The sequence below is a fragment of the Heloderma suspectum genome, chromosome 4 (genome assembly GCF_057233095.1).
Source record: "Heloderma suspectum isolate Gila_16-S chromosome 4, 16-S_ref, whole genome shotgun sequence".
NCBI lineage: Eukaryota > Metazoa > Chordata > Lepidosauria > Squamata > Helodermatidae > Heloderma > Heloderma suspectum.
In genome coordinates, this window is record NC_139461.1 from 145113106 (window position 1) to 145139772 (window position 26667).

The 26667-nt window shown below is 43.4% G+C and overlaps 1 protein-coding gene across 11 annotated transcripts in view; it reads left to right on the plus strand.

Annotated features, from left to right (window-relative positions):
* The window catches only part of FAM193A (family with sequence similarity 193 member A), a 93782-nt gene that overhangs the window by 50397 nt on the left and 16718 nt on the right, over nt 1-26667 (plus strand). For all 11 annotated transcript variants that reach the window (XM_084850811.1, XM_084850812.1, XM_084850802.1 and 8 more), the window contains 4 exons: nt 881-1160; nt 11728-11914; nt 14601-14831; nt 18102-18882. In XM_084850811.1, coding sequence (XP_084706937.1) covers nt 881-1160; nt 11728-11914; nt 14601-14831; nt 18102-18882 — 1479 coding nt within the window. The remainder of the gene's footprint in view (nt 1-880; nt 1161-11727; nt 11915-14600; nt 14832-18101; nt 18883-26667) is intronic.

Here is a 26667-nt window from a genome sequence, read left to right on the forward strand (position 1 = left end):
TAGGAACCCTCCATCTGGAAGCACCCTAAGGCACGTTTCACCTTGACCAGATTTGACATCTCCAGGACTGGGCGCAGTTGGCATACTGGCCTTAGCTGTGCAAATGCAGTCCTGATCACCACTGAAAACTAGTCATCCAGGTTCAGGGCTAATTCAGGAGTACATCCAGACTGTAAACATGAGTCTTCAAGGGGAGTGTAACCCCATCCAGCACAGGTTAAGTTCCCTGTTCCCTGATCTGCCTTTTTACTGACCAGGAGCACTTCAGTCTTGTCTGGATTAAGCTTCAATTTGTTCACCCTCATCCAGTTCGTTACCACCATCAGACACCAATTTAGAACAGTTTCCTTGGATTTAGATAGGAAGGAGAGATAGAGTTGGCCATCATCAGCATACTGATGTCCTCATGATCATGCACCCATGTTCCCATGATCCAGTCTCTTCCTGGCTGCTTGGAACACAGAACTACGTCCTTATCATGTAGACCAAATTTCATTACAATTATCTTTATTTAGAACATTCAAATCCCACCTTTCTTCCATTATGGAACTCAAAGCAGCGTGCCTGGGGTTCCCAGGCAGTCTCTCATCCAGGCACTGACCAAATAATGTTCAGAAATACCATAGAATAAACAAATGGAGTGCCAAAGGGCATGTTAAAACTAAAGCCCCAATTCAGTCCACCATGCATTTTAAAATGCAGAGATTAATTAGAATTAATTAGAATAGCTGTTTTAAAAATACATCCCCATGAAATACTGTTGTAATTTAACCTTCAAACTTTAAAAACAACCAGATTACTTAAAATGGCTGCCACTGCAATGAAGATACCTGTTAACTCTAATTTAGAAAACTAAGTAACTTTTCTTTCTCATGTTTAGGTGACGTGTTCCACAGTATCAGTTCTGAGGATCACAGGTGTTCTGGATCAGCTGCACCACAAAACAGCCCCGCTAGTTTAGCACTGCTTCCTTCCCTTTCTCCCGTGGTGCTTTCTCCAGCTTCTACTGCCCATGTCCCAAGCCCTCATGCTCCATCTTTCTCCAGAGTTATCACGACTACTCCTTCCTTTGTGGATTCCCATTCAGGTCTTTGTCCCACAACAGTTGCACCTCCTTCAGCCAAAGAGAGCTTGATTAGCGCTCCATCAAGTGTTTGCAGGTGAGATTTTGTTTGCCTTCACATTTGATTTAAAAGTCGCTATAAAATACAAGATATTGCAACACAACCACAGTATGTGATTAATTATGGAATTAATTGCTTACAGCACCTGCAGCATTAGAGCGGTTAATTTTTCTGAGATTGGACTTTTTGTACTCATTCATACTATTAACTTTGCTTAACTTCTCTTCCTCTACTTGAATCCAAGTGTAATCATTGTCACCGGAGATATGACTCAATCTCGGCATGTTGATGAACTAGGATACACCTATGCAATCTTTAAACAGCAGATAATCTCTTTTGGAACATTGTCTTTCTGCTGTTTTTCATCCTAACCAAGACTTTACTTCGTTAGGATGAAACCTAAGCCACCATTTGACGATCTCCTCCACTACTGGTGGCTTGTATTGAGACCTGAAATGCTGCCTTGCAGTTGTTATTAGATTGTTACTATTCCCTTAGGCTTAAATATTTTCTTAAACAATGACAGCTTATTGATCCAATTTATGGGCTGCAGTATGATGTATATTTCTCTATAGTTAAGTTGAGCTATATAGATATGACCCTTGATTGGATTCTTAAGATAATTAAAACCACATTGTTAGATTGTTACTTCTATTATTATTAAGCTGTCTTGATTATTTCCCATAGAAATAAAACTACAGTTGTCTTTTTTTAAAAAATGTGGAATTGTTGATCATGATAGATGTTGCAGATGCAGGGAACTGCATGCCAGTTTACTCTATTTATTTATTTGAAATATTTATATTCTGCCATTCTGGCTTAGAAAGGCACCAAGGTGGCTAATAATACAAAACATAAATATACAAAACAATACTCAAACTCATTCCAACATCACTAAAGTTCATGTATAACCTGCAAGGCCAACTAACAAATGTATTGGTGTAACAGCAATATAGCCCAATTCTGGCAAGAGGTTGAAACCCATATAAATTAATTTTGATCCACATTTTCCTTTATCATCTAGCCTTGAGGTATAACCGTAGTATCTGGGCGTGATTAGAACGTGCAAAGTCCTGGATACAAAAGACTGCCTTACAGAGCAATTTTGTGCACATCTACTCAGACGTAAGTCCTATTACGTTCAGTGGGACGTATTCCCAGATAAGTGGGTATAGGATTGCATCCTTAGTAGCTGGAAGAACTGTTTTCCAACACTGGAAATCAAATTATGTTCCCAAAATAAAATTATAGGTAGGAAGCCATATTAGATCTCAGTGGCAAGGAACCAGTAACATATCACAAATGTAAGGCTCTGGATACCTATGACTCTATCTGGATAGACACTTCATTTAAATTCAGAATTTCAGCTGTTTGGGTAGACCTTGTATTCCATCTCCTCTACTTCCCACTTTCCCTATTCATCATCATCAACCTTTCTCTTGCTCTTTTTTTCTATGTTATTATTTCAGTTACTTTGGTTTACGATGGGACAGGCAGAAAGCCTGGGTTTATTACAGTTCATATGCTAGCCCACTATATAAGTTTAACATATAACTTGGCAAATAAGATAGCTAAGGTAGCAGATGAAGCTATCACATCTTACATGTCTAGATTTTCTTAGAAATCTGTGCCTCCTTTGAATGATCTGTCTGGTGATGCTTTTCAGCTAAGTGTATCTGAATTTCTTACTTGTCTGACATGTTTGTGTACATTCTCTGAATATCCTGTGGAGTCCTGTACATGCCTGCAGCTGTACAAATAATCCTTACTCCAGACATTTTGTCCAACAGGGAGATGTCAGCCTGTCTGGCATATGTTCTTCGTGGTCTCTGTGCATCATACATATGGGCTCTGCACCTGCACGGAGCCTCAGTTCAGGAAACTTCTAAAGCTGAGAAAGTTTTGTTGGGAACCCTCCCGCACCATCCCATTGTGCATGTCCAGCTGGGTTTCTGCCTATTCCCTCAGTTCTTCTTTGATTGCTGACTGCCTTGTTGGGAACTTTCTCCATTTTAGGACTGCGTTGGAAATTGTGCTGAGGTTTTTATTCTGTCTGTATCTTTTTCTCCATATCGTTATTTCACTCTTTGGAAGTTTATTTTACTTTGTACTGGATATTATTTTTTGTTTTCGAGAAGAGAGTGATCCTCAATTAGACGTTGCTTGCCTCAAGGTGCACTTGAAGGTGCACTTTCGGAAGTACAGTGGGGGAGTAAGTTGCTGCTGTCGGATAAGCATTCCATTCATCTCTTCTGTCTGGGAGACGGACATATGGTAGAGGTGTGCCTGCTCTGCCACAGTTTCTCAAAGTAGGCCCACAGAAACCGAGCGGACAGACTTTGCGCAGAGCTTTGGAAGAGGGCATTGGCCACTATTGAAGCTCCAATGGCACAGGCGCCTGCCTCTGCAAAAGATTGACGCGTACCCCAAACTGAAGAGAGAGAGAGACCAAACCCCCTCCTCTCCTCCCATGCCAGCTCTAGCCATAGGCAGGATGGAGAAGCCCCTTATGCTGTCTACAGCTCAAAAATGGTCAAAAAAGGCTCAGATACCTAAGACTTCAGACCCGAAGAAGAAGAAGAATCACAGGCAGAATGTCCGAAGGATCTTCCGCCATTGCCACCTCTGTTAAATTCACCGATACCAAGAAGACCCATGATGCCGATACAGATACCTGGGACCATGGAGGTGTTGATACCAAGGATCGACACAATACAGATTGCCTCGACATCTGATGGAGAAATCAGAGATTCAACTCCTCTTTCCTCCTCAAAGGAAAGAGGTGGCTTGGGATTACCAGATTTTAAAACCTATTTTTCTGCCTGCTGCTTGATGTGGATGAAGGAATGGGTGACAATGAAAAATAGAAGACTTTTAGAACTAGAAGGACATGAATTGAGATATGGGTGGCATGGTTATTTGTGGTATGATAAAACAAAAGTGAATGTAGATTTTAATAATCATTGTATAAGAAGGGCTGTGTTAAGAATTTGGAATAAATATAAATTAAGGCTCTATCAAAAAATACCACGTTGGATATATCCACAAGAAGCAATGCATAGAAGCGAATTCAATAGCATGCATAAATGGATAAGATATAATGATTTAATGGAACTGTCACAAGGGGAATATGCGTTAAAATCAAGGGAAAACTTATTGGAAGGTGGTCATGTATGTCAGTGGTTTTCATATTTGCAAATTACAGAAAGGTTTAAAATAGATGAGAAAAATGGTGGATTTGAACAAACAGAATCTGAGTTTGAAACAACACTGTGTACAAATGATGAACATGTTATTGCTAAACTGTATAAATTACTGTTAAGATGTGAGACAGAGGATGAACAAGTAAAAGACTGTATGATAAAATAGGCACAAAATGTTGGTCATAATATACCAATGGAAGAGTGGGAAAGTATGTGGAGAAAAGATTTAAAATTTACTTTATGTACAAGTCTTAAAGATAATTTTTGTAAGATGATGTATAGATGGTATATGTCACCGTTTAAATTGTCTAAAATGCATAAAGGTGTTTCTGGAAAATGCTGGAAATGTGAAGATCAAGAGGGAACGTTTTATCATTTATGGTGGATTTGTAAAAAAGCTAAAACATTTTGGAAACGAATACAGTCTTTAGCTCAAAGAATATTAAAGACTACTATAGAATTAAAGCCAGAAACTTTTTTATTGAGACTAAGAGATAAACATGTAAAAGAGAAGGGGGGAACCCTCTTTCTCTACATGACAACAGCTGCAAGGTTATTGTATGCACAAAAGTGGAACAATGAAACAATGCCAACTGTGAGCAAGTGGATCATGAAGATGGTAGAGCTGGCAGAGATGGCAAAACTTACTATTATAATTAAAGAAGGATCAACAACTAAATTTATGTTAGATTGGAAACCTTATGGTGTTCGAATAGAATTTGTACAAGAAATAGAGAAAAATGATGTCTGTGTGTGTGGATTTTGAACTTTGAGATGGTTGATTCTCTTTTGTTGTTGTTAAAGTTGGGAGAGAGATGAGATGATGTCTGTGAACTCAGTGTGTGATATACAACTAGGATAAGAACTAGAAAATGATAATGAACATTTGTTATGTGGGGGGAGTCAAAGGTAGATATCTTACAATCTTAGATGTGTTGGTGTATGTGTATTGTATGTTTATGTTGTTGTTGTGTTATGTTTTCTTTTAAAAAAAAATAAAAATTATTATATCCAAAAGAGAGAGAGATTCAACTCCTCCTCCTCTTGACAAGAAACAGGACCAGCTACATCAACCACCTGCATACTTACCTTGACATCGGGACTCTCCTGAATCTAGATCTTCAATTCATTACACTTGAGACTATAGGATGGATCCTGCTTATATATCTCATCCTCAACATCGTTCATGTTTGCTGATGTCAGATTGGGGGATACACAGTTGGAGTGGTCTCTCCCTCCTTGTACTATTGGGCTGACTGGAGACGCCGCAATCGTTTCTGTGACTTTATGGACTTGGATTCACATCACCCTAGACCCATTCTGATGGCTACTTTGTCACATCCTCCAGCAGAAGACATACCGGCAGAAGGAAACTGATCTTGATCTGGTTCCTCAGATGCTGCCACCTTTACCACTGATGGCTCCACAGCCTCCAGTACTTCCTCAGGTTACTGCTTCAGCATCTCCTAGGGTATTCCTAGAGATATCCCGTCTCATCCAGAGGCATCTCCACATTCTGCCACAGATGACTGTCAATCTGACTCTGCTTCCTACTCCTCGGTAGCTCTGTCGATTTCATCACCAGGTGGAGTAGTTGGATCACAGGACCCAATTTCGCCTTTAGAAGACTTGGGACATTTCTCTGAGCAGATCCTGAGAATGGTGCAGTCACTTGGGATAGAAACCCAGCAGCCCATCAAAAGGCTACAAGACCCAGTGTTTGACGTTGTTAATGTAGAAACGTTGATGCCCGTCGCCATTCCTTTCTTGCCAACACTGCTACAAACTGTCAAACAGTTGTGGAAAACACCAGTGTCCATGACCCTTACTTCAAAGAGGTTGAAGAGCACGTACAGAGTTTTGGAAAAAGATGCTGAATTTCTGTTTACACACCTGTTCCCTAACTCTATAATTGTTGAATCAACACAGAGTCGTCCCTGTAAGACTCTGCACCTGTAGATAAAGAGGGGCAAAGACTCGGCCTTACGTGCTGCAGAATTTATTCATCTGCAGCGTTGAGTCTTTGGGTCGCTGACTATCAGGCAACAATACCAAATGTTCCTGTGGGAAAAAGTTGGATCGCTTTATGACCACTTACATGATGATCAGAGAGAACTGGCTAGGATGTTCCAGGTGGAAGCAACCCAGGTGGTGAGGCAACAGATAAACACTGCTCATCATCAGACAGATTGTGGAGCGAAAGTGATGATCAGGGAAGTCGCTTTCAGGAGGCATGCCTGGCTGAGGTCAGCTGGATTGTCTCTGGAAGCCAGGTCCAGAATTGAGGATCCCCCTTTTTATGGCATGGGTTTGTTTAACCCTTCCACACTGGAGGCATTCGAGATGAAGCTGGACAGCCATCTGTCAGGAATGCTTTGACTTAGATTCCTGCGTTGAGCAGGGGGTTGGACTCAATGATTTTATAGCCCCTTCCAACCCTACTATTCTATGATTCTAACACAATTATAGAGGACACCATGGATTCTGTCCAAAAGGCGAAAACTAAGGCAAAGAAAATGGGACTTGCTCAATCTCCAGCCCTGTTCAAGCCTTGATGTTGGTTTAAACACCCAGGATTCCAACAAAAGAAACAGCAAGGCGAGTGCTACCAATGGCAGCAGCAACAGCAGCATTCATCTGCATCAAGGTGGCAATATGCTTCATCCAAGTTCTGATCTACTTGCCATTAGTCTGATCCTGGGTCCCAGAATCATCTTTGACTCACAAAGGGTGCTCCTTCACCAGCAGGCACCCCTTCAGGTTTTGGGGACTCATCTCTGCAGTATTCTTCCAGCATGGATACAAATCACGTCAGATTCAGGGGTGCTTTCAGTAATCAGCAAGGGATACAAGATCAAGTCATCGTCCCCCTTTGGTATGGTATGGTCAACACCTGCATCAGATGTTCTAGAAGTGGAGGTCACTTCGCTGTTGGAGAAGGGTGCGATCCAGCCTGTACCAACTCATCAACTTCTGCAAGGTTTTTATTCCTGATACTTTACCATACTGAATAGGGATGGAGGGCTTCGCCTGATCTTGGATCTGTGCGATGTAAATTTCTTCATCACGTCAAAGAAATTCCGTATGACCACATTGGCTACCATATTGCCACTGCTGCAGAAGGATGACTAGCACGCATCCATCAATCTCAAAGACACGTATTTCCATATAGCGATCGAAAAGTCAAGTCAGCATTATCTTTGCTTCACCATTGGAACATGGGTGTACCAGTTTCGTGTTCTTACATTCAGCCTTTTGACAGCACCACGAATCTTTATGAAGTGCATGGCCATGGTACATGCTTACCTCAGGGTGCAGGGAGTCACTCTCTTTCCTTACATTGACGACTGGCTGCTAGTGATGCCATCACAATGGAGCCTCCTTTGTTCAGTGTCACCCATGATCTTCGGGATGCTCTTGGGCTCTATGTGAATGTCCAGAGGTCTTGCATGGGAACTGTCAGGAAAGCCCCTGTAGTCTTCTGAGCCCTCCAAAGCCAGAATCAATAGTCAGACAAAAGGGCTGCTTTCCAAAGCTTTATTTCCATTCAGCCTAATGAGACTTACAGATGCTAATTGCCTGAGACTCGGAGGAAAGACAAAGGAACAGCCTACCAGGGGTTTCTAAGGGTTAGGACGTCAGTTGGTCTCCGTTTGGAGAAAAGCGCAGCAACTCGCTGAACTTAAGGAGTAGGAGGGGAACTTCTCCCCCTTTCCTGTGGGGCCTCGGGGCATAGCTGCTGACATAGAGCCAAACGGGCTGAGCGCCTCAGCTCAGCTCCCGCAAGCTCTCACTTCTGCCTATGCCTCAAGTCTAAGAGCTCAAGTTGTTCCTCCCTTTCTATGCCAGTGTCATTATTGCTCCCAGGAATGTGAGCGGGGGGGGGCTCCCCCTCCAGCTGCGCCTCTGAAACCTGAGAGGGTTCTTCTCCCATGGACTCTACCTCTTCCTCAGAATCAGAGGTGCTTTGGGACTCTATGGGCTCAGATCCAACCCTGACAGGAACCGACTCAATTCAACCAGTTTATAGGTGTGCTTCTGGATTCACATCAAGGTCGCGCTTTTCTCCCACGGGATCTAGCAGACACACTGGTGACTCTAGCAAGCAGGCTGTTAGCTTCGGTACCATCACCACTTTCACAATTCAGAGACTCTTAGGATTGATGGCAGCCACGACTGCAGTGGTTCCATTTGCCCGCCTTTGTATGATGAGCCTCCAGTTATGGTTCGCCAGAGTCTTCCACCCCACAGGGGATGCACAACATACTCGCCTGAGGCTCCCCGGAAAGATAAGAGAATCTCTCCGCTGGTGGATGTCCCTATATCACCTTCTTCCAGGAGTGCCTTTCCACCATCCGTCCCCTTCAAGAGTGATAATAACAGATGAATCTCTACAGAGGTGAGGAGCTCATTGTGGATCTCTCAAAGTACAGGGCCTCTGGATAAGATCAGAAAAAGGCAAACATATAAACTTCCTCAAGTAGCTGGCGGTACAAAAAGCACTGAGGGCTTTCGTGCTGGACATCCTGGGCAGGATTGTACAAGTAGCATCCAGAAACACAAAGGGGAACAAAGTCAGCTCGATTGGTGAGGCTGACTCTGGACATATTCGAATGGTGCATTGCAAGGGGGGTTTCCCTGACTGCTGTTCATTTTGCCGGATCAGGCAACGTTTTAGCAGATCAGCTAAGTCAGTCCTTTTGGGCGTCACACAAGTGGCAGCTCCATCCCAAAGTTGTCCACAACCTGTTCAACCGATGGGGAGTACAGCAGAGCGGGCATAGGTCTAGCCTCCTTGGGGGATGCCTTCCTCCTGAGCTGGAACAAAGGGCTTTACTTTCTCCCGTTTCCGCTGCTAACTCGGGTTGTCAAAGATACTGGACAACAACACGGACTGCATAATCATCACCCCGTGGTGGCCAAGGCAGGGGCGGGCTCAACACCAGTATTGTTGGCTCCCAGTGAGACCGGATCGTTTGTCCCAACGGGATGGAAAGATTTGACATCCCGATCTCCAAACACTGCGCTTAACAGCATGGAGAATCCACAGTCACTGGGTGTGCTGGAGATCACGGAGCCACTTCGTGCAGTTTTGGAGGCAGCTAGGAAGCCAGCGACTCAACGCTCTTATGCCCTTAAATGGGCGAAGTTCTCTGCCTTTGTGGATGCAAATAGGAAAGACCCAGTAAACTGTTCACTTCCTCAGGTTCTGCAGTTTTTGGTGTCCTTATTTGAAAAGGGACTTAAATTCTCATCTATAAAAGCTTATCTGGTGGCAATTTTGGTTTCACATGCCCTAGTAGGGGGTTTTACTGTTTTTTTGCACCCTCATACCTGACAATTTCTTCGCAGAGTCAAGAATCTCCTGTTAAACTGCCAGTACCAAGCTGGAGCTTGTCAGTAGTCCTTCAGGCTTTTGCGACTACGCCTTTGAACCTCTAACAACAGTTGATTTTTGCTTATTGTCCTGGAAGGTGGCTTTTTTGGTAGCGGTTACATCTGCCTATCGGGCTAGTGAGTTTGTAGCCCTTCAAGTGGACAATCCTCATATGGTCTTCCACAAGGATAAAGCTTCACCCTGATCTACAGTTTTTACAGAAAGTAGTTTCTGCTTTTCATGTTAACCAGGACATTATTTTACCTGTGTTTTTTCAATTCCCCAAATAGGAGTTGGAGTCTAGATTGCATGCCTTGGACGTTCGGAGGGCATTGGCTTTCTATAAGTCCAGGACCAAAGTTTTTTGAAAATCCCCTAGACTTTTTGCGTCTTATGGGGCAACAAAAAGGGTCTACCGATATCATCCCAGAGACCGGCCTCTTGGGTGGTTCAAACAATTGCCCTCACTTATCAGCTGGCAAACCTGGATTTGGGTAAGGTGACAGCACATTCCATATGAGCCACAGTGACATTGATAGCATTTGACAGGGGTGTCTCCATTCCGGAGTTATGCTGTGCTACGACGTGGTCGACACTATCAACCTTCATGCGGCATTATCACCTAGATGTGAGGTCATGAGCAAACTGCTGCTTTGGTTGTGCTGTTCTTTCTTCAGTATAACATTAGGACACCTACCCATCTTCCGGTAAGTGAGCTTGCTACTCCCCCATATGTGTGATGCACAGAGACCACGAAGACGAAGGACAGGTTGCTTACCTGTAACTATGGTCCTTCGAGTGGTCAGCTGTGCCTTCACACCACCCACCCACCATGCCCGCTTCAGTGTTCATGATATTGTTTGTGTGTGATACTGAGGTGCTTGTTGGTTGTACTCTCTTCAGTTATAAGGCCACATTTGGGTCTCATCAAACTATCAGGTGTCCCTCCCTCCCCCTCAATCATCCTTTTTCTAAACTAATCAGTTGCAAAGCATTAGTGTTTCATTGTAGAAAGGTTTGCCACTGCTGAGTGCAAACAAAGGAACATTGAGCCTGCTACCTCCTTCCTGACCCACCATGCGTATTAGATGCCCTGCTTCTTGGTCCCCCCTTCTCCCAATAAGGCAGGAATTTTCCAAAGCCACACCGTGCATGCAATTTACTCCTGGACCTGGCATGGCCTGGGTTGCAATTTGTAAATGTGAGGTAACAGTGCGTAGCCATATAGTCCATTTAAAACTCTGTACCATACTACCAAACTCATGAGTGCTAGGTTATAGATTACAAGTGTAGGAAACCCATGATTTGCCACTGTGACGTGCGAACCGGGTCAGTGTGTGTTAGATCAGGCTGCGAGAGTTGGCTGTTCAGGCAGCTGGGAAAAAAACATACTGTACTCTTGCTACTGGAAGCTGGCTGAAGGCACTGGGTATTACGTTTAGTGGTAGGGGCGGTGGAACCATGTGAATATGAAGAACAAGTGAAGCAGGTAAAGTATAACCCTTGCCACATTTCTGCAAAGTAGAGGTGTATCTTTCTTGTCTTGTAGTGGAGTTCTTATTTTCAGGTTCTTATTTTCTTCTTTCCTAGATTTCTGTTGGCATTCCCATAGCTAGATCCTGGTTCTGTTCCCAAGAACGGTGTTTTCCCTTTACAGTAGGTTTTAATGGGAGGGATGGGGTCAGCTGTGTTTCATCTGTTATTCAGATCCTTTTAAAAAACCCAAGAAATCGTTTTAAGTTCAACCTTATTTTCTTACATCAAGGTCTTGAAGAGTCACTGAAATTACACTGCCTACATGTTGGTATTAATTACTGATCTTTTGTTCCAGAAGTGTAGCTGTGTTGTTTAAACAAAAACAACAAAAACCCATGTGGCACCTTAAAGATTAACAGATTTATTGTGGCATAAGTTTTGTAAAGTAGAGCCCACTTCATCAGATATATGGAGTGTTGTCCTCAATTATTTTGTTGTTGTTGCTGTCTAGAATGGGTTCAAAGATAAGTTTTCTTCTTTAATGTAGTGACCCTGACTGTGAAGGCCATCATTGTGAGAACAGCAGTATATACGACCATCAACAGTATGATGGTGAGGAGAGCCAAGATGAAGATAGCTGTTCAGAGCATAGTTCAAGCACCTCAACATCCACAAACCAGAAAGAAGGAAAATACTGTGACTGTTGCTACTGTGAATTCTTTGGCCATGGAGGAGTAAGTAGTTTGTCTAACACAGGTTTTATTTTTAAATTTGTTACTGCTACTTGTATATTTTATTTTTTATTTTGACTGTATTTGCAAAACTTACTGAATTAGCTAGAGCTGCCAACTTAATTAGTTAATTCTCACTTCATGTAGGGCATTGGAGAAGGTCAAAAGCAGGTAGAGAAAGACTCACTACTTCTGACCACTTCTAAAGCCTAGGGAATGTGTGCCCCTGATCTGCATCAAAGGGCTTGATATGGCTTGTTGGTCACTCCTTGGCTTAGGGAGCAATCCTTTGTGTCCCCCAGACAGGCATAGTATTGTTCAATTTCTGGGCTGCAGGATTGGAAACAGGGCTCTGACCTCAGAGCCCAGAAACTGCACTCCTTGCCCCCTCGTAGTCAGTGCAGTTCTGGCTACATCTCCACACTCAGAAATGGAGCCCGGGGATGGGAAAAGTGGGCACCCGCAGGTGCGAGGAGGGAAGGTCCTGGGACATCAGCCATACAATAGTCATTCCAGCCTCCTTCCCCCCGTTCCGAAGCACCGCAGCTAGATGGGTGAAATTGTCTGTCTCACAGAAATGCAGGGCAGCTGGAGAGCGGAGAGTGGAGGCCCTGCATGGGATATTCAGCAGCCTCCAAGTTCAGAGGCTGCCAACTGTCATCATAGGATTGCACCCTCCATGATTCTGTGATTAAGAGATGGGGTGGGTGAATGGGTGGAAAAATATATCTAAACAAATTAGTGGTACTGTGCTTTTTATAAAATGTAATTTAAGTTTGCATTTAAAAGGAACTCCACATTCATGACCATCAGAAAGGCATATCTGTAGAGGTTTTTCAACAAGTATATGTATGCACTTTTAATTCTTTAGAGAAATAATACTAACTGTTGTTATTGGGCAAGCTAAAAATTTGGTTGCCAAGTTCCAGTCAGTGCCACTTTGGTGGGGGCAACTATCTCTACTTAAAAGCAAAGGAAGCACCCCACCCCCAGCAAAAGAAACCCCTTTCCTATGGTAAAGACAGGCAGGAAGCATCTGCTTTAATTGATGCTTAGTGGAGGGGCTCTGAGTCCACTCTCACCCTCTCTTTCCTGTAGTGGTGGTGGGGAGCCCCTTTCCTCCTTCCTTTTCCATTTCCCTTTTCAGTTGATACTGGGCAGCTGTGCTCAGAACCCCACTGCTAAGCAGTGATCAAGACGCCCTAGAGCAGGAAAAGGTGGGATTGGGGTCTTTCTGGTTTGTCCTGGGTGGCCAAGGTGTTCCAGCTGCCAGACTATCTCTAGCCATCCACCCAACCTTGTTGCTGTGGCGGGGGCAGGGACAGCTGTGCAACTGCTTCAAAATTGGGAGGAAGTTTGGTCATTCTTCGTGCTTCCCAGAGAATGGTGCCATGCTTCCCATTGTAACCAAAATTCTGTAAGCCTGAATACTTAGCATTTATATAACATTGCTATTCCTGCAATAGTTTTAAAAGCTCCAGGGACATAGATAAATTAGGTAAGAATTCAGTAAATCTTGGGACAGGAAAGGGATGAGAAGGGGAGGATATCTCTTCTTCTCAGTTTCCTTCCTGTCTGCTTTTCCCTGTCCTGGCTGCCAGGAGATCATCCCACTGCACAGAGAGGGGAGATGAGGAGGGGGCGCTTGTTTCGAAATCTCCCAGCATTAACGGAGTTGAACAAATGCCAGAGCCTTGGAACAATAAGAATGTAAGAAAAGCCATGCTGGATCAGACCAAAGGCCTATCTAGTCCAGCATTCTGTTTGCACAGTGGCCAACCAAATGCATATGGGAAGCCCACAAACAGGACACGAGTGCAACAGCAGCACCCTCCTGTTCATGTTACCCAGCAACTTGCATCTAGAGCCACACTGCCTTGGATATTGGAGGTAATCTATAGTCATCAGGGTTAGTAGCCATTGATAGCCTTATCCTCCATGAATTTGTCTAATCTTTTTTTAAAGCCATCCAAGTTGGTGGCCATCAGTAGCAAATTCCAAAGTTTAACTATGTGCTCTGTGAAGATGTTCCTCCTTTTATCTCCCCTGAATCTTCCACTATTCAGCTTCATGGGATGACCCCGGGTTCTGATATTATTTGTTACTTTAAACAAAAGGAATCACAAACAAATTTTAAAGTTTGAAAATTAGTTAATATACATATATTTGTTTGTTTCTAAAAATTAATGAAAGCACACCAGTTCTTATAAATATTCTTATATTTATTTTATATATATGTTGCCTTCCATCTCTCACAGTTTCACTGAATAATTGTTTCTTTTGCCATACTCTGACCCAATTTTACACACTCCGGGAGAGAGCGGAGGACAGGAAGGCCTGGCGTGCTATGGTCCATGGGGTCACGAAGAGTCGGACACAACTTAACGACTGAACAACAACAATTCTTCTTCTCCCATTTTTAGCTATGATCGTTTTTGCAGCTGTTAGTGAATGCATTATTAAAAGAGTTGTGGTACAGAGTTGTTCTAGTACAGAGTTTTCAAGTTCAAGGAGTATAATAGCTTAATTGATTAAGTTGGAGCTTCATGTCTGATCTGAAATGTTTTGTTACTGTACTTCTGATTATTACACTAGGTTGTGTAAAGTTCTGATACTATATTAGACCTATTTTGGACTATTGTTGAATTTTGGAACTCTGTTTATTCTGATTTTTAAAATTCTTTATTAGCCACCAGCAGCACCAACTAGTAGAAATTATGCTGAAATGAGAGAAAAACTTCGCTTGCGTTTAACAAAGAGGAAAGAAGGACAACCCAAGAAAGCAGAGCTGATCTCAGATAAGGAAAATGTAGTTGATCATCGAAAAGTAGAAGACTTGCTACAGTTTATAAACAGCCCTAAAACTAAGCCTGTAAGCAGCACTCGGACAGCCAAAAGAGCAAGGCATAAGCAAAAAAAGGTAAGCCTAAATCTGTATTAGAGGGAACCATTCAGTGAAAGGGATGAAAGTAGGCAGTGAGATATTAAAGATGTCATTAGATGATCTGCTATTTTTAGTAGACTGCTTTCCCTCATTAAAGAGTGTAAAAGAGTTAATTACTCCAAGGGAAGTAATGGAGGGAGCAGGCCTCCGAACTCAGAGGCAACCGCCTATCCAACGCAGGGTGGGCGGAGCGCAGAGGGGATCTTCTCCTCTGCACTCCAGCTACCCTGCATTCGCGGCTAGATGGACGATTTCGGCTGGCTAGCAACAGGACTTTGGAGCGGGTGGCAGGGAGGCCAGACTACGCATAGGAAGTGTCGCACTGGCACTTCCGCTCTGCCTGTCCCTGCCCCTGGGAACGCCTCCTTTTGTCCCACTCCATGCTGCTCTTCCAAGCGCAGAGCCCAGGGATGATCCATGCCACCTACAAGGCCGAGGTCAGTTCCCGAACACTGAACAATCTTATGGCCATCTAGCTGCCGTCTAGCAGCCATAGGATTGCGCCCTAACTTGTCTTCTCATTAATAATTTTTTGTTGCACACTGAACCTTCATTTTCAGGAATGTTGTTGGGTTTTAAATTTTTAACTCTTCTGGAAGTTGTTTTAGTGAGCATTTTCATGGTTGTTTTATTCTGCTATTCTTATTTTTGTATGTGTTTTCTAGCTTTTTATGAGTATGATATTGTTTTTATATTTTATTCATTGTAAGCTGCGTTGGGCCGTCCTTGAGGAAAAGTAGGATAAAATTGTTAATGAATGAATGAAAATAGCTTGATACTTGTGTCTAAAATAAATGAATACAAAACTGAGGGACAAACTGTTACGTGCAAATGCATGTAGTGAAACCCCAACAGTTTTTAAAATGCAATTAAACCCTTCTCACTTTATATACAAGCTTGTTTTCAAGATTTGCTGAGAGACTGTGGTTGTGTTTGGACATAATGCCAAACTATGGTTTAGCATTACTTGAATCAGACAAATGTTTGAAGTGTGTGTATAGCTGGCGACCAGCAGCAGAAGGGAGAGGGAATAAGAGTATACTACATCCCGAGAGCAGGATCCTGTTGTTGCTGGCCCTCCACAGGGCCTGCTATTTAGAGCTGACATTCTAATTTATCCAGATGTCATCTCTACTGCTCCAGGCCCACATCAGACAGCTCAGCATTTCTTCATGGTAGCAGCTGAGGCCATGTCTTAGCTCGCGCTGAGGTGTACAGCCAAAGTGCAGTGCAAAAGTGTGTCCTTGGTCATTGCACACAGACAATGTGCAAATATAATTTGGCTGTTTTTATGGTACTCTGGTTTTTATGGATTTTTTTAACTGACTGCTTTAGCTGTTGGTAAAATGGCAGTATTGTTATTACTTGCAAACATACACAAATGTTTACCACTAGCTAATTTGGGTTTGCCCTGTAATGTCTCTTTCAACTGTGCAAACTAAAATTTTGTCAAAATTATTTTCATGAACTTATTGATTCAAGCAGCCTCCAATTTATAGTAATTTTATCTAAGGCCTCTGATGCAGACCAGCTGATTGATACTTTAAATATAGTCAGCCTTGTTTCTCTTCAAATTCCAGAGGAAATACCTTTCTTCAGTATCTGATTAATTGCCATTTCCATTTTCATATTACTGAATGGATAAGGCCACAATCCTAAATTCTTTTACCTGGGAGTAAGCCCCATTGAACTCAGTGAGACTTCCGTCTGAGTAAGCATGGATAGGATTGCACTGTAAGAAAGGTAAATAACACATTTCTGCGTTAAGACTGAACAAGATGGAATTTTGACAGATAATACTTCTGCCGAAAGAACATTTGACATGTATATTATTTATCTTACTCCTCCTGATAAAGGAGGAGGAGGAAGAGGAGGAGGATTACAGATAACTATGCTAAGAGATTTACATTTGAGGATTCAGGAACCCAATGTATGCTTAATAGAAATTTCATACAGAAACTATTTTATTAGCTTAAAGGAGTTAAGGAATATGAATTCTATATTTGATGCCCCAAAGGTTATCCCTAGAAAAGGGGGAAGTTTTCCTGATTAACATCAGCTGGAAAACAATTCTTATTATTGAATTCCTTCAGCTCTAAAGTAAATTTTACTCGTAATACTTCAGAACACATTTGTTCTATACTCTGAGGGCCAAACTACATATGATAATAGTCTTTATAGCTTGCAGTCACAGGGCTGGTATTTGTTTAGTGAATAGCCTCAGTGGTGGGGCCAATCCAGATCAGGACTGCAGTGTGAGAGAAGTGATTTAGCCCTTTGCACTTCCTGTAGTCCAGATCCAGATCATGACTCCTCATGGCTGTTATTTACTAAACAAAAAACAATCACATGACTGCCCGTTGAGTGATTATTATCATGCATAGGAATATAGGAAATGATTATGAGGCTGCAGCACATTTGTTGGCTCAGGTGAAATTGATTTTGAGGGACAATAAGATAAATGGTGTTAGAGTTAATTCGCTAATATCCTGTTGGCTTTCTGCTTTGCAGTTGGGCTGAGAGGCAGAGTGAATATCTTCCCACTGAGTTATAACAACTGATTTGTAAGATAGTTCCCAGAATATTTACCTATTATTTATTTCCTCAAGGTATTTTAAACCCACCTTTTGCAGGCTTTGCTTTGTATAATTGTGAATATCAAAGGAAATAAAGAAATATGCCCAAAAGAGAATATTATAGAAATGTTGGATTTAATGTTTATATTAAAGCCAATGTAAACTGTGTGCCTTTTTTTACAGAGTCTTTGGGCCAGTTCACCCCATCAAACAGCCCACTATGGCCATGGTGGGCTGTGGCCAGTGCCGCAGGCAGCTATTTTGAATATTCAAGCCAGAGCCATGGTATGTTGTATCATCCGAACCCAGGCGGCAGGGGTTGTGTGAGGGTTAAACAACAACAATATGTGAGGGTTGTTTAACCCTCGCACAACCCCCGCCACCCAGGTTCAGATGACACAACAAGCTGTGGCCTGAATATTCAAAAACCACCCGGCATGTGCCGCAGCCCACCATAGCTTAAACAAGCCACGGTGAGTAGCGGTGATTGTGCAAACCAGGTCAATGTGTGAGAAGGTACATGATAAATCTATTTCATGTTGTGGTAATATGTAAATGTGATGTCCATTGTGCTAAGGAATGAGTCATATCAAAAATATTTTTGGACCTATATCAAATTAATTTTGGAATCTCCATCATCATTTTTAAAAACAAATTGTTGTCTCCACAGTTAAAAGAAAAGGTCCACGTTGAAACAGATGCTAGAGAACAGGAGCATCAGCGGCTTGAACAGCAACACCCAGAAGATGAGGAGGCACAACAACTGCAAGAGTTACAAGTTGTAAAGAACAAGAAAAAAGAGAGAATGAACACAAACTGTCAGAACGTGAAAGTGCATGCTCAGAATTGTCAAGCAGTGAAAAAGCCTTCCCCAAACTCCCCAGAAAGCATTCAGAATGAACTACTGGAAGAAATAGAAACTTCATCTGATTCAGCATCAAAACATGTAAACCATGTTGAACATGGGCCTGCGTCTGACAGTTTCTATGAGCTGCCTAATCCAATGAGTGATAAAAACTCAAAGCTGCTCTTCAAGCCAGAGATGGCAGTGAAATCACATGAGCCTCTTTCTTTGCTCCTTAATATAATGCATCATCACACAGAAGATAAAAACAAACAGCAGATAACACAAATAAGTAAGCTGTTTGCTCAACAATTGAAAAAGCCTTCCAAAATGACTGATATTCAGCCTAAAATAAAAAACAAAATTCAATCCAAGACTCAAGTGGCAGAACTTCAGTCATTTGGTGTCTCCAAAAAGGACGAGAAAAAACTAAGCACTAATAAAACAAAGCAACTGAATCCTGTAACAAAATCACCTTTTGTGAGAGGTTCCTTGTTTCCAAGTGAACAACTGCATAACAAGTTGCTGTTACAAGATTGTCCTCAGCCAAAAGGCAAGAGCAAGAAAAATAAGAAAAAGAAACGTGACAAAGGGAACTCGTCAATTGGTAAGCCTGTATTTAACCAGCAGATTGGTTTTCTTTGAACAGTTCTAATGCTTCCCCAAAAGCAAAGGTAGCTGTATTGGCCATAAGAAAAATCCCAAAATCCAAATTAGGGCAATACCTTTATTAGGCTAACTCAAAGATCATAAGAAACGTGCAAGAGTTTGAAATCTACAGATCTCTTTTTTCATCAGGCAAAATGTTACAAAGAGCGGGTTCTGGGCTGGGAGTGGGGAAATGAGACGATGGGGGGAGTCTGACAGTGCTGAAGTCATGATGTCTGCATGATCACCGTCTTAAGATGAAATGTGGGTGAAGGTTCAAATTAGGCTTTACCAGGGGATATAATGGTTTCAGGTTGCACCTGGGACTGCCCCTAGGACTGCTGGGATGGAGAAACAAACAAATGGTTCAGAATATAAACTCCAGCTTTTACTCAGAACTGCCTCCATCTTTAGACAAAGCTCACGGGTTCCTTGGTAGGTGGGAAACAGTACACCATCTATCTCCAGCTTTGTTAGTATAAAAAGCTGTCTAGTTGCTCTATACTTCTATTTTCCACATGCTTCACTCCACCTTTATGTTTCCTGTATATCAGGGCCTTTGTCATCCCAAGCTAAACCCAAGCGTGTGTGTAGCCTCCCGTCCCTGCAATAGTGCCTCTGTGTTTGTTACACGGCTGTCCTTCCATGCCTCATGTGACATGCAAGAGCAGTAGCCTTAGAGCATCCCTGTTACATGTTTGTGTCTGTGTGCTGGGTGACTGGGAAGAGTGTGGCTTGCCCAAAGGTGAGGCAAGGAGGGGCCTCCAGTTAGAGGAATGGGCTTGCTGTGATGCAGTGCACTTGGCATGACAGCAGTACAGTGAGCATTGGTGTGGGAGGGGGCTACTCTGACCAATGAGAGGCCGTTCTGTGCCCTGCTCTATTTGTGTACGCTGTGCAGGATTCCAGCCGACAGAAATCATAAGCAAATTTAAATTCTTTGAGGAAGGGCAGTCATATCCTGTGGGATATCCCCTCCCACTCGCTAGGAGGCTTAGCCAGCTTGATGACTGACTCTTCTTTGGGAGGGATTTCCAACTTCCCCTTCCGTGTTCTGTCTAGAAGCTGGATAGCATGGTCTCACCAAAGTCCCATAAAAGCCAAGTGGTCCCAAATTTAAATTGTGGTTTTCCTTTCCTTTTTTCTTGTTTTTTCTTTTGTCTCCTCTCCTTCCCGCTCCAAAACATCCTGAGTAGGGTTAAGCCCTTCACCCGTTTTAGTGGGAAGGATCTTCAGTAGGGCCTACTGCCCACTGATTACCAGGCATGGGAGGGGGTGACAGTCTGTCTGTCCCAACCCCCAGCAACTGTCCTTTTTCCCATCTGCCCTGGTGTGCGCGAGTGGTGCAAGTGGCAGCATCATTGGCCCTGTGCTCCTGGTACAACCAGCAAGCTGCTTCCCTCTTCTCAGCATAGGGAGCAGGAAAGATACCAAAGGGCAAAGTTCAGGCAGCAGCTTCATGGCTACCCTTTTGCTCTGGGCTTGTTGTGAAACAGCACAGTGAAGTGGGGTTGATCAGCGCATGTGCAGTCTCCAGAAAGGAATGGCGAAAAAGGATGCAAAAGTTCATGTAAATTCCACAGTAAGTAGCAGCACAAGAGTCACTCCAAGCATAAGCACAGGAAGAAGTGCAGTTCCTCATCTAGTAGGCTGTCCAGTCCTGGGCCAGATCTATACCTTGTATCATAGCATTACAATCCCATCATGGTAATGCTATATCTATCTTGCACGTTTATACCGTGTACAACACACAATGACATCTGTTGCAGTATTTTGGATAATGTGGAATAAAAAGCAGGAAATAACACTACAGTAGCAGTATATTTAATGTGAAATGTGCCCCAACAGTTATCGGTGCACTTCAGTACCGATAGCAGTAGTGTAGATCCAGCTCAGATCTTCCAGGAGGGATTCCTGCAACTCTAGCAGCAGTTCTTTCTCACCACAGCCCAAGCCCAAAGGTGGACATTTGCATCTAGCTCCGAAACATATGCAGAACAAGGGTGTAGCAGCCCCAGAAGGGGGTCAATTAGCTGTAAGACCTCTTGGCTATAAAGGCCAAGACAGCAGAAGTGCGGTTTCCTCCCTAGGGCACATGGAACTTCTGTCTCCAGCCCCCTACAGAGGCCAGCAGGCTGTCAGAAGACATTGACCCGGATGCAAACAGCTCGGCTCATGGTCCTGACTGAGACTTTTCCTAAGGTTCTCTTAAGGCAGTTAAAACTTTACATCTCAGAGAAGAGACTAACAAGGGACTTAATTCTGTCTTCCATCTGTGATATGGGAGTTTTCCCACAGGTGCCAATTAAGCCTCTTATGGTGCCCTTTTCCCAAATTACTCCTCACAGGAAAATCATCTGGTCCATCCCAGGCAGGAAACAGATGGTCCATTGCTTGACCAACAAGCTGTATTCACTACCAGAATCCCTTGTGGAGAACATCAAGATCCCCTCTACAGCTGCTCATGTCACAGCACTATCCTCTTTAGCAGTCCTCCCTCCTGATGGTGGGGTGGCCCCAAGGACAGGTGTGACAAGAGAGCAGAGACTGCATTATGCAAAAATGTTGAGGCTTCAGTATCACTGAGAGCATTGGCCACCAATTCTGTCTTCATCGGCGCTAGATGGAAAAGATTGCATCCACAGGCTCTAACCTACTCAAGAGTGTGAAGAATGGCCATAAAAGATGTCTCTATCAGTGGCCTTGCTAGCTGATTCTTCCCTGGATACAATCCAGCTGGTATCTAGAGCCATTGCAACCAATGTAATGACCAGGCAAAATATCTGGCACTGGAGCTGGTATATGGATGCCAGTTCCCCTCATGTGTGCATCTGTGTTCACCTCGAAAATGAGGGACAAGTTTCTAGTGTTGCCATCATTTCAAAACAAGGGGAAATGTGCAGTAGCACACCTACAGCTGCAGGGAGTGTTTCTTTATCCCTATCTGTGTGACATCCTGATCTGTTCCAGTTCAAAGGACAGGAGTTTCAAGAATATACAACTAACCCTCGATTACCTGCAATAGCAAGGTTTCATAGTGATCTGGGAGAAGAGCTTTCTACAACCAGTACAGTTCTTGGACCACCTGGGAGTTTGTCTGAAGTCTCAGCACTGCTCAGTTACATATGTTCGTATCAGAAAAGAGGCAGAACAAGCTGACTGATCTGATGTGCCAGATCAGCTCTTCAGCATGGGGAAATCTTTTGTCACCGATACAGCTCTTGGGTCCATGCCCAGCCCACTAACAGTTTCTTCTACCCTTCCGAGGTGGAATAGCCAGACAGGAGCACAAGAATACTAAAGGAGTCCATAAACTGGTAGGTGAGCAAGGATTGCTTCATCATGGGAGTCAGCCTCCAGAAAGTAACTCAGATCTTCATTACAATGGCCTATCTGGATTGGGGAGGCAGGAGGCATCTGAATGATCATGGCTCAGGGCACTTGGTCCACCTCAGAAGCATGGAGGAGCAGTGAAAGTAGCCTGGTATTCCAACAGGAGAGACATATCCTAATGCAAAAGACATATCCTAATGTCCTGACATGGAATAACCAATTGGTTCAAAATTGGGAAAGGAGTACGACAAGGCTGCATATTGTCGCCCTGCTTATTTAACTTATATGCAGAGTACATCATGAGAAACGCCGGGTTGGATGAATCACAGGTCGGAATTAATATTGCTGGGAGAATTATCAACAACCTCCGATATGCAGACGATACCACCCTAGTGGCAGAAAGCAAAGAGGATCTAAAGAGCCTCTTGTTGAGGGTGAAAGAGGAGAGTGCAAAAGCTGGTTTGAAACTCAACATTAAAAAAACTAAGATCATGGCATCTGGCCCCATCACTTCCTGGCATATAGAAGGGGAAGAAATGGAAGCAGTGACAGATTTTACTTTCCTGGGCTCCAAGATCACCGCAGACGGTGACTATAGCCATGAAATTAAAAGACGCTTGCTCCTTGGGAGGAAAGCTATGGCAAATCTAGACAGCATAGTAAGAAGCAGAGACATCACCTTGCCGACAGAGGTCCGTCTAATCAAAGCTGTGGTTTTCCCAGTAGTAATGTATGGCTGTGAGAGCTGGACTATAAGGAAGGCTGAGCGCCGAAGAATTGATGCTTTCGAACTGTGGTGCTGGAGAAGACCCTTACGAGTCCCCTGGACTGCAAGGAGGTCAAATCAGTCAATCCTAAAGGAAATCAACCCTGAGTGCTCAGTGGAAGGACAGATGCTGAAGCTGAAGCTCAAATATTTTGGCCACCTAATGCGAAGAGAAAACTCTCTGGAAAAGACCCTGATGCTGGGAAAGACTGAAGGCAAAAGGAGAACGGGACGACAGAGGATGAGATGGCTAGATAGCATCACGGATGCAATGAATATGAACTTGAGCACGCTCCGGGAGAGAGCGCAGGACAGGAAGGCCTGGTGTGCTATGGTCCATGGGGTCACGAAGACCCTTCGTGGAAGACCCTTCGTGGAAGATCCAAGAGTTGGACACGACTGAACGACTGAACAACAACAACAAAATGTCCTGATGTGCAGAGAACACCTCAGCAAAGGTTTATATTGACAGGCAGGGAAGCCCTTGTGCTCACATTCTCTCACTCTGTCTTCACAGCAAAGCTGGTGAGATACTCCAGATGGGCAGAACAGAATCTGAGGTCCATCAAACATTGTAATACTTGTGATTTTGGAATTCTTTCAGGATGGTTTACAAAGGGCTCAATAGTAACAACCTAAGAAGCCAGGCTGCTACCCTCAACAGTATCATGGATTTTAAAAGAAAATCAATTGCAGCACATCTGCGCATTTAGTGTTTCCTGAAGGGAGATATATTGATTAGTCTTCCCACAACACATTTTTTCCCCAACTGAAATTTAAACTGGGTGCTGAAAACAGTCACCTTCTGAGCCTGTGACTACAATTTCAGTAAAGGGGCTAAGATGACCCCTCAGATGACATGTATAGTTGCTATCACTTTCGCTAGAAAGGTTTCAGAAGCAGGAGCATTCTTGCCTGATCCACAGCTATGTTCTTTTCACAGTGATAAGATAGTATTGAGGCCAGATCCTGCCTTTATGCCAATGGTCAGCTCAATTTTCCCCATTCACAAGATCTTCTCTCTTCCTTTTGTCCTACTTCTGTTCATCCACAGGAACAAGCCTGGCATGAACTGGATGTCAGATGGAGCCCTTGTTTTACTTATCTAGAACTGGAGGTCACTGTAGGACCGAATCTGTATTTGTGTCCTTCTTCGATCTCCTGTTAGGACAGAACACATTGTTTCCATAGATAAATGACTATATTGTGTTAGTTCTCTGAATAAAGTGCTGCCTCAAAAATCATGCATTCCTTGCCAAGTGCAGCTGATCCCACAGCATTCTTATGTTGACTCCCTCCCCTCATTTCTTGATGAGCAACATGGACACCACTGGTACACATGTTCACAAAGCATCACAAGGCGGATGTGTTTGCATTTGTTGATGCAGCATTCAGACGATGGATTCTGCAAAATGTTCTGTGACAGTAAGGACACATGATCCAAAAATTTGCCTACACATTTTTTTAATCCTGTTCAATACTGCTGTGATATACCTTAAAGGATCATCATTGCCATCCCGCCCTTCCTCAGAGAAAATGGGAATTTTATAGTGACTGTAAATTCCTGTTTTTGAGGAAGGAGTTATTGGGATCGACTCATCCTTCTGGACAATAACAATATGTGGGGAAGTTGAGTCTCCTATCGCCTTCTACCTCCTTCTCTAAGAAACATTATGTTTTTTTCCCTGCTGGTACATAATCCAGTTTGCATATATTTCTTTGTTTACCATGTTAGTTCTATTGTTAACTCTTTTTTCTTGGGTTCCTGCATCTTTTCCCATCTGGTCGGGGGTAATTGAGGACTCTTTCCAAGGAAGAGTCAATTGGCAAGCTAGCCCTGCCTCCTAGCTAGTAGGAGAAGGTATCCCAAAGGATAATGACTGTCCTCTTGCCTTCCTCAAGAATAGGAGTTTCTTGTTGTTCGGTCGTTAAGTCGTGTCCGACTCTTTGTGACCCCATGGGCCATAGCACGCCAGGCCTTCCTGTCCTCCGCTATCTCCTGGAGTGTGCTCAAGTTCATATTCATTGCATCGGTGATGCTATCTAGCCATCTCATCCTCTGCTGTCCCCTTCTCCTTTTGCCTTCAATCTTTCCCAGCATCAGGGTCTTTTCCAATGAGTTTTCTCTTCGCATTAGGTGGCCAAAATATTTGAGCTTCAGCTTCAGGATCTGTCCTTCCACTGAGCACTCAGGGTTGATTTCCTTTAGGATTGACTGATTTGACCTCCTTGCAGCCCAGGGGACTCATAAGAGTCTTCTCCAGCACCACAGTTCGAAAGCATCAATTCTTCGGCGCTCAGCCTTCCTCACAGCCATACGTTGCTACTGGGAAAACCATAGCTCTGATTATACGAACCTTTGTCAGCAAGGTGATGTCTCGGTTTGCCATAGCTTTCCTCCCAAGGAGCAAGCGTCTTTTAATTTCATGGCTATAGTCACCATCTGCGGTGATCTTGGAGCCCAAGGAAGTAAAATCTGTCACTGCTTCCATTTCTTCCCCTTCTATATGCCAGGAAGTGATGGGGCCAGATGCCATGATCTTAGTTTTTTTAATGTTGAGTTTCAAACCAGCTTTTGCACTCTCCACTTTCACCCTCAACAAGAGGCTCTTTAGATCCTCTTCGCTTTCTGCCATTAGGGTGGTATCGTCTGCGTATCTGAGGTTGTTGATAATTCTCCCGGCAATCTTAATTCCGACCTGTGATTCATCCAACCCGGTGTTTCTCATGATGTACTCGGCATATAAATTAAATAAGCAGGGCGACAATATGCCGCCTTGTCGTACTCCTTTCCCAATTTGGAACCAATTGGTTGTTCCATGTCTGGTTCTTACTGTTGCTTCTTGACCCTCGTACGGGTTTCTCAGGAGACAGGTAAGGTGGTCTAGTACTCCCATCTCTTTAAGAATTTGCCACAGTTTGTTGTGATCCACACAATCAAAGGCTTTAGCGTTGTCAATGAAGCAGAAATAGACGTTTTTCTGGAATTCTCTTGCTTTCTCCATGATCCCACGAATGTTGGCGATTTGATCTCTAGTTCCTCTGCCTCTTCGAAACCCAGCTTGTACTTCCGGTAGTTCTTGGTTCACATCCTGCTGAAGTCTAGCTTGTAAGATTTTGAGCATACCCTTGCTGGCATGTGAAATGAGCGCAATTGTATGGTAGTTTGAACACTCTTTGGCATTGCCCTTATTTGGAATTGGAATGTAAACTGACTTTTTCTAGTCTTGTGGCCACTGTTGAGTGTTCCAAATTTGTTGGCATATTGAGGGCAGCACTTTAACAGCATCATCTTTTAGGATCTTAAATAGCTCAGCTGGAATACTGTCATCTCCGCCAGCTTTCTTGTTAGTAATGCTTCTTAAGGACCCCTTGACTTCACTCTCGAGGATGTCCGGCTCAAGTTCAGTGACCGCACTGTCATGGCTATCAGGGACATTAAGATCTTTCATGTATAGTTCTTCTGTGTATTCTTGCCACCTCTTCTTAATCTCATCTGCTTCTGTTAGGTCCCTGCCTTCTTTGTCCTTTATCATGCCCGTCTTTGCACAAAACGTTCCCTTGATATCTCCGATTTTCTTGAAGAGATCTCTAGTCTTTCCCATTCTATTGTTTCCTCGATTTCTTTGCATTGTTCCTTTAAGA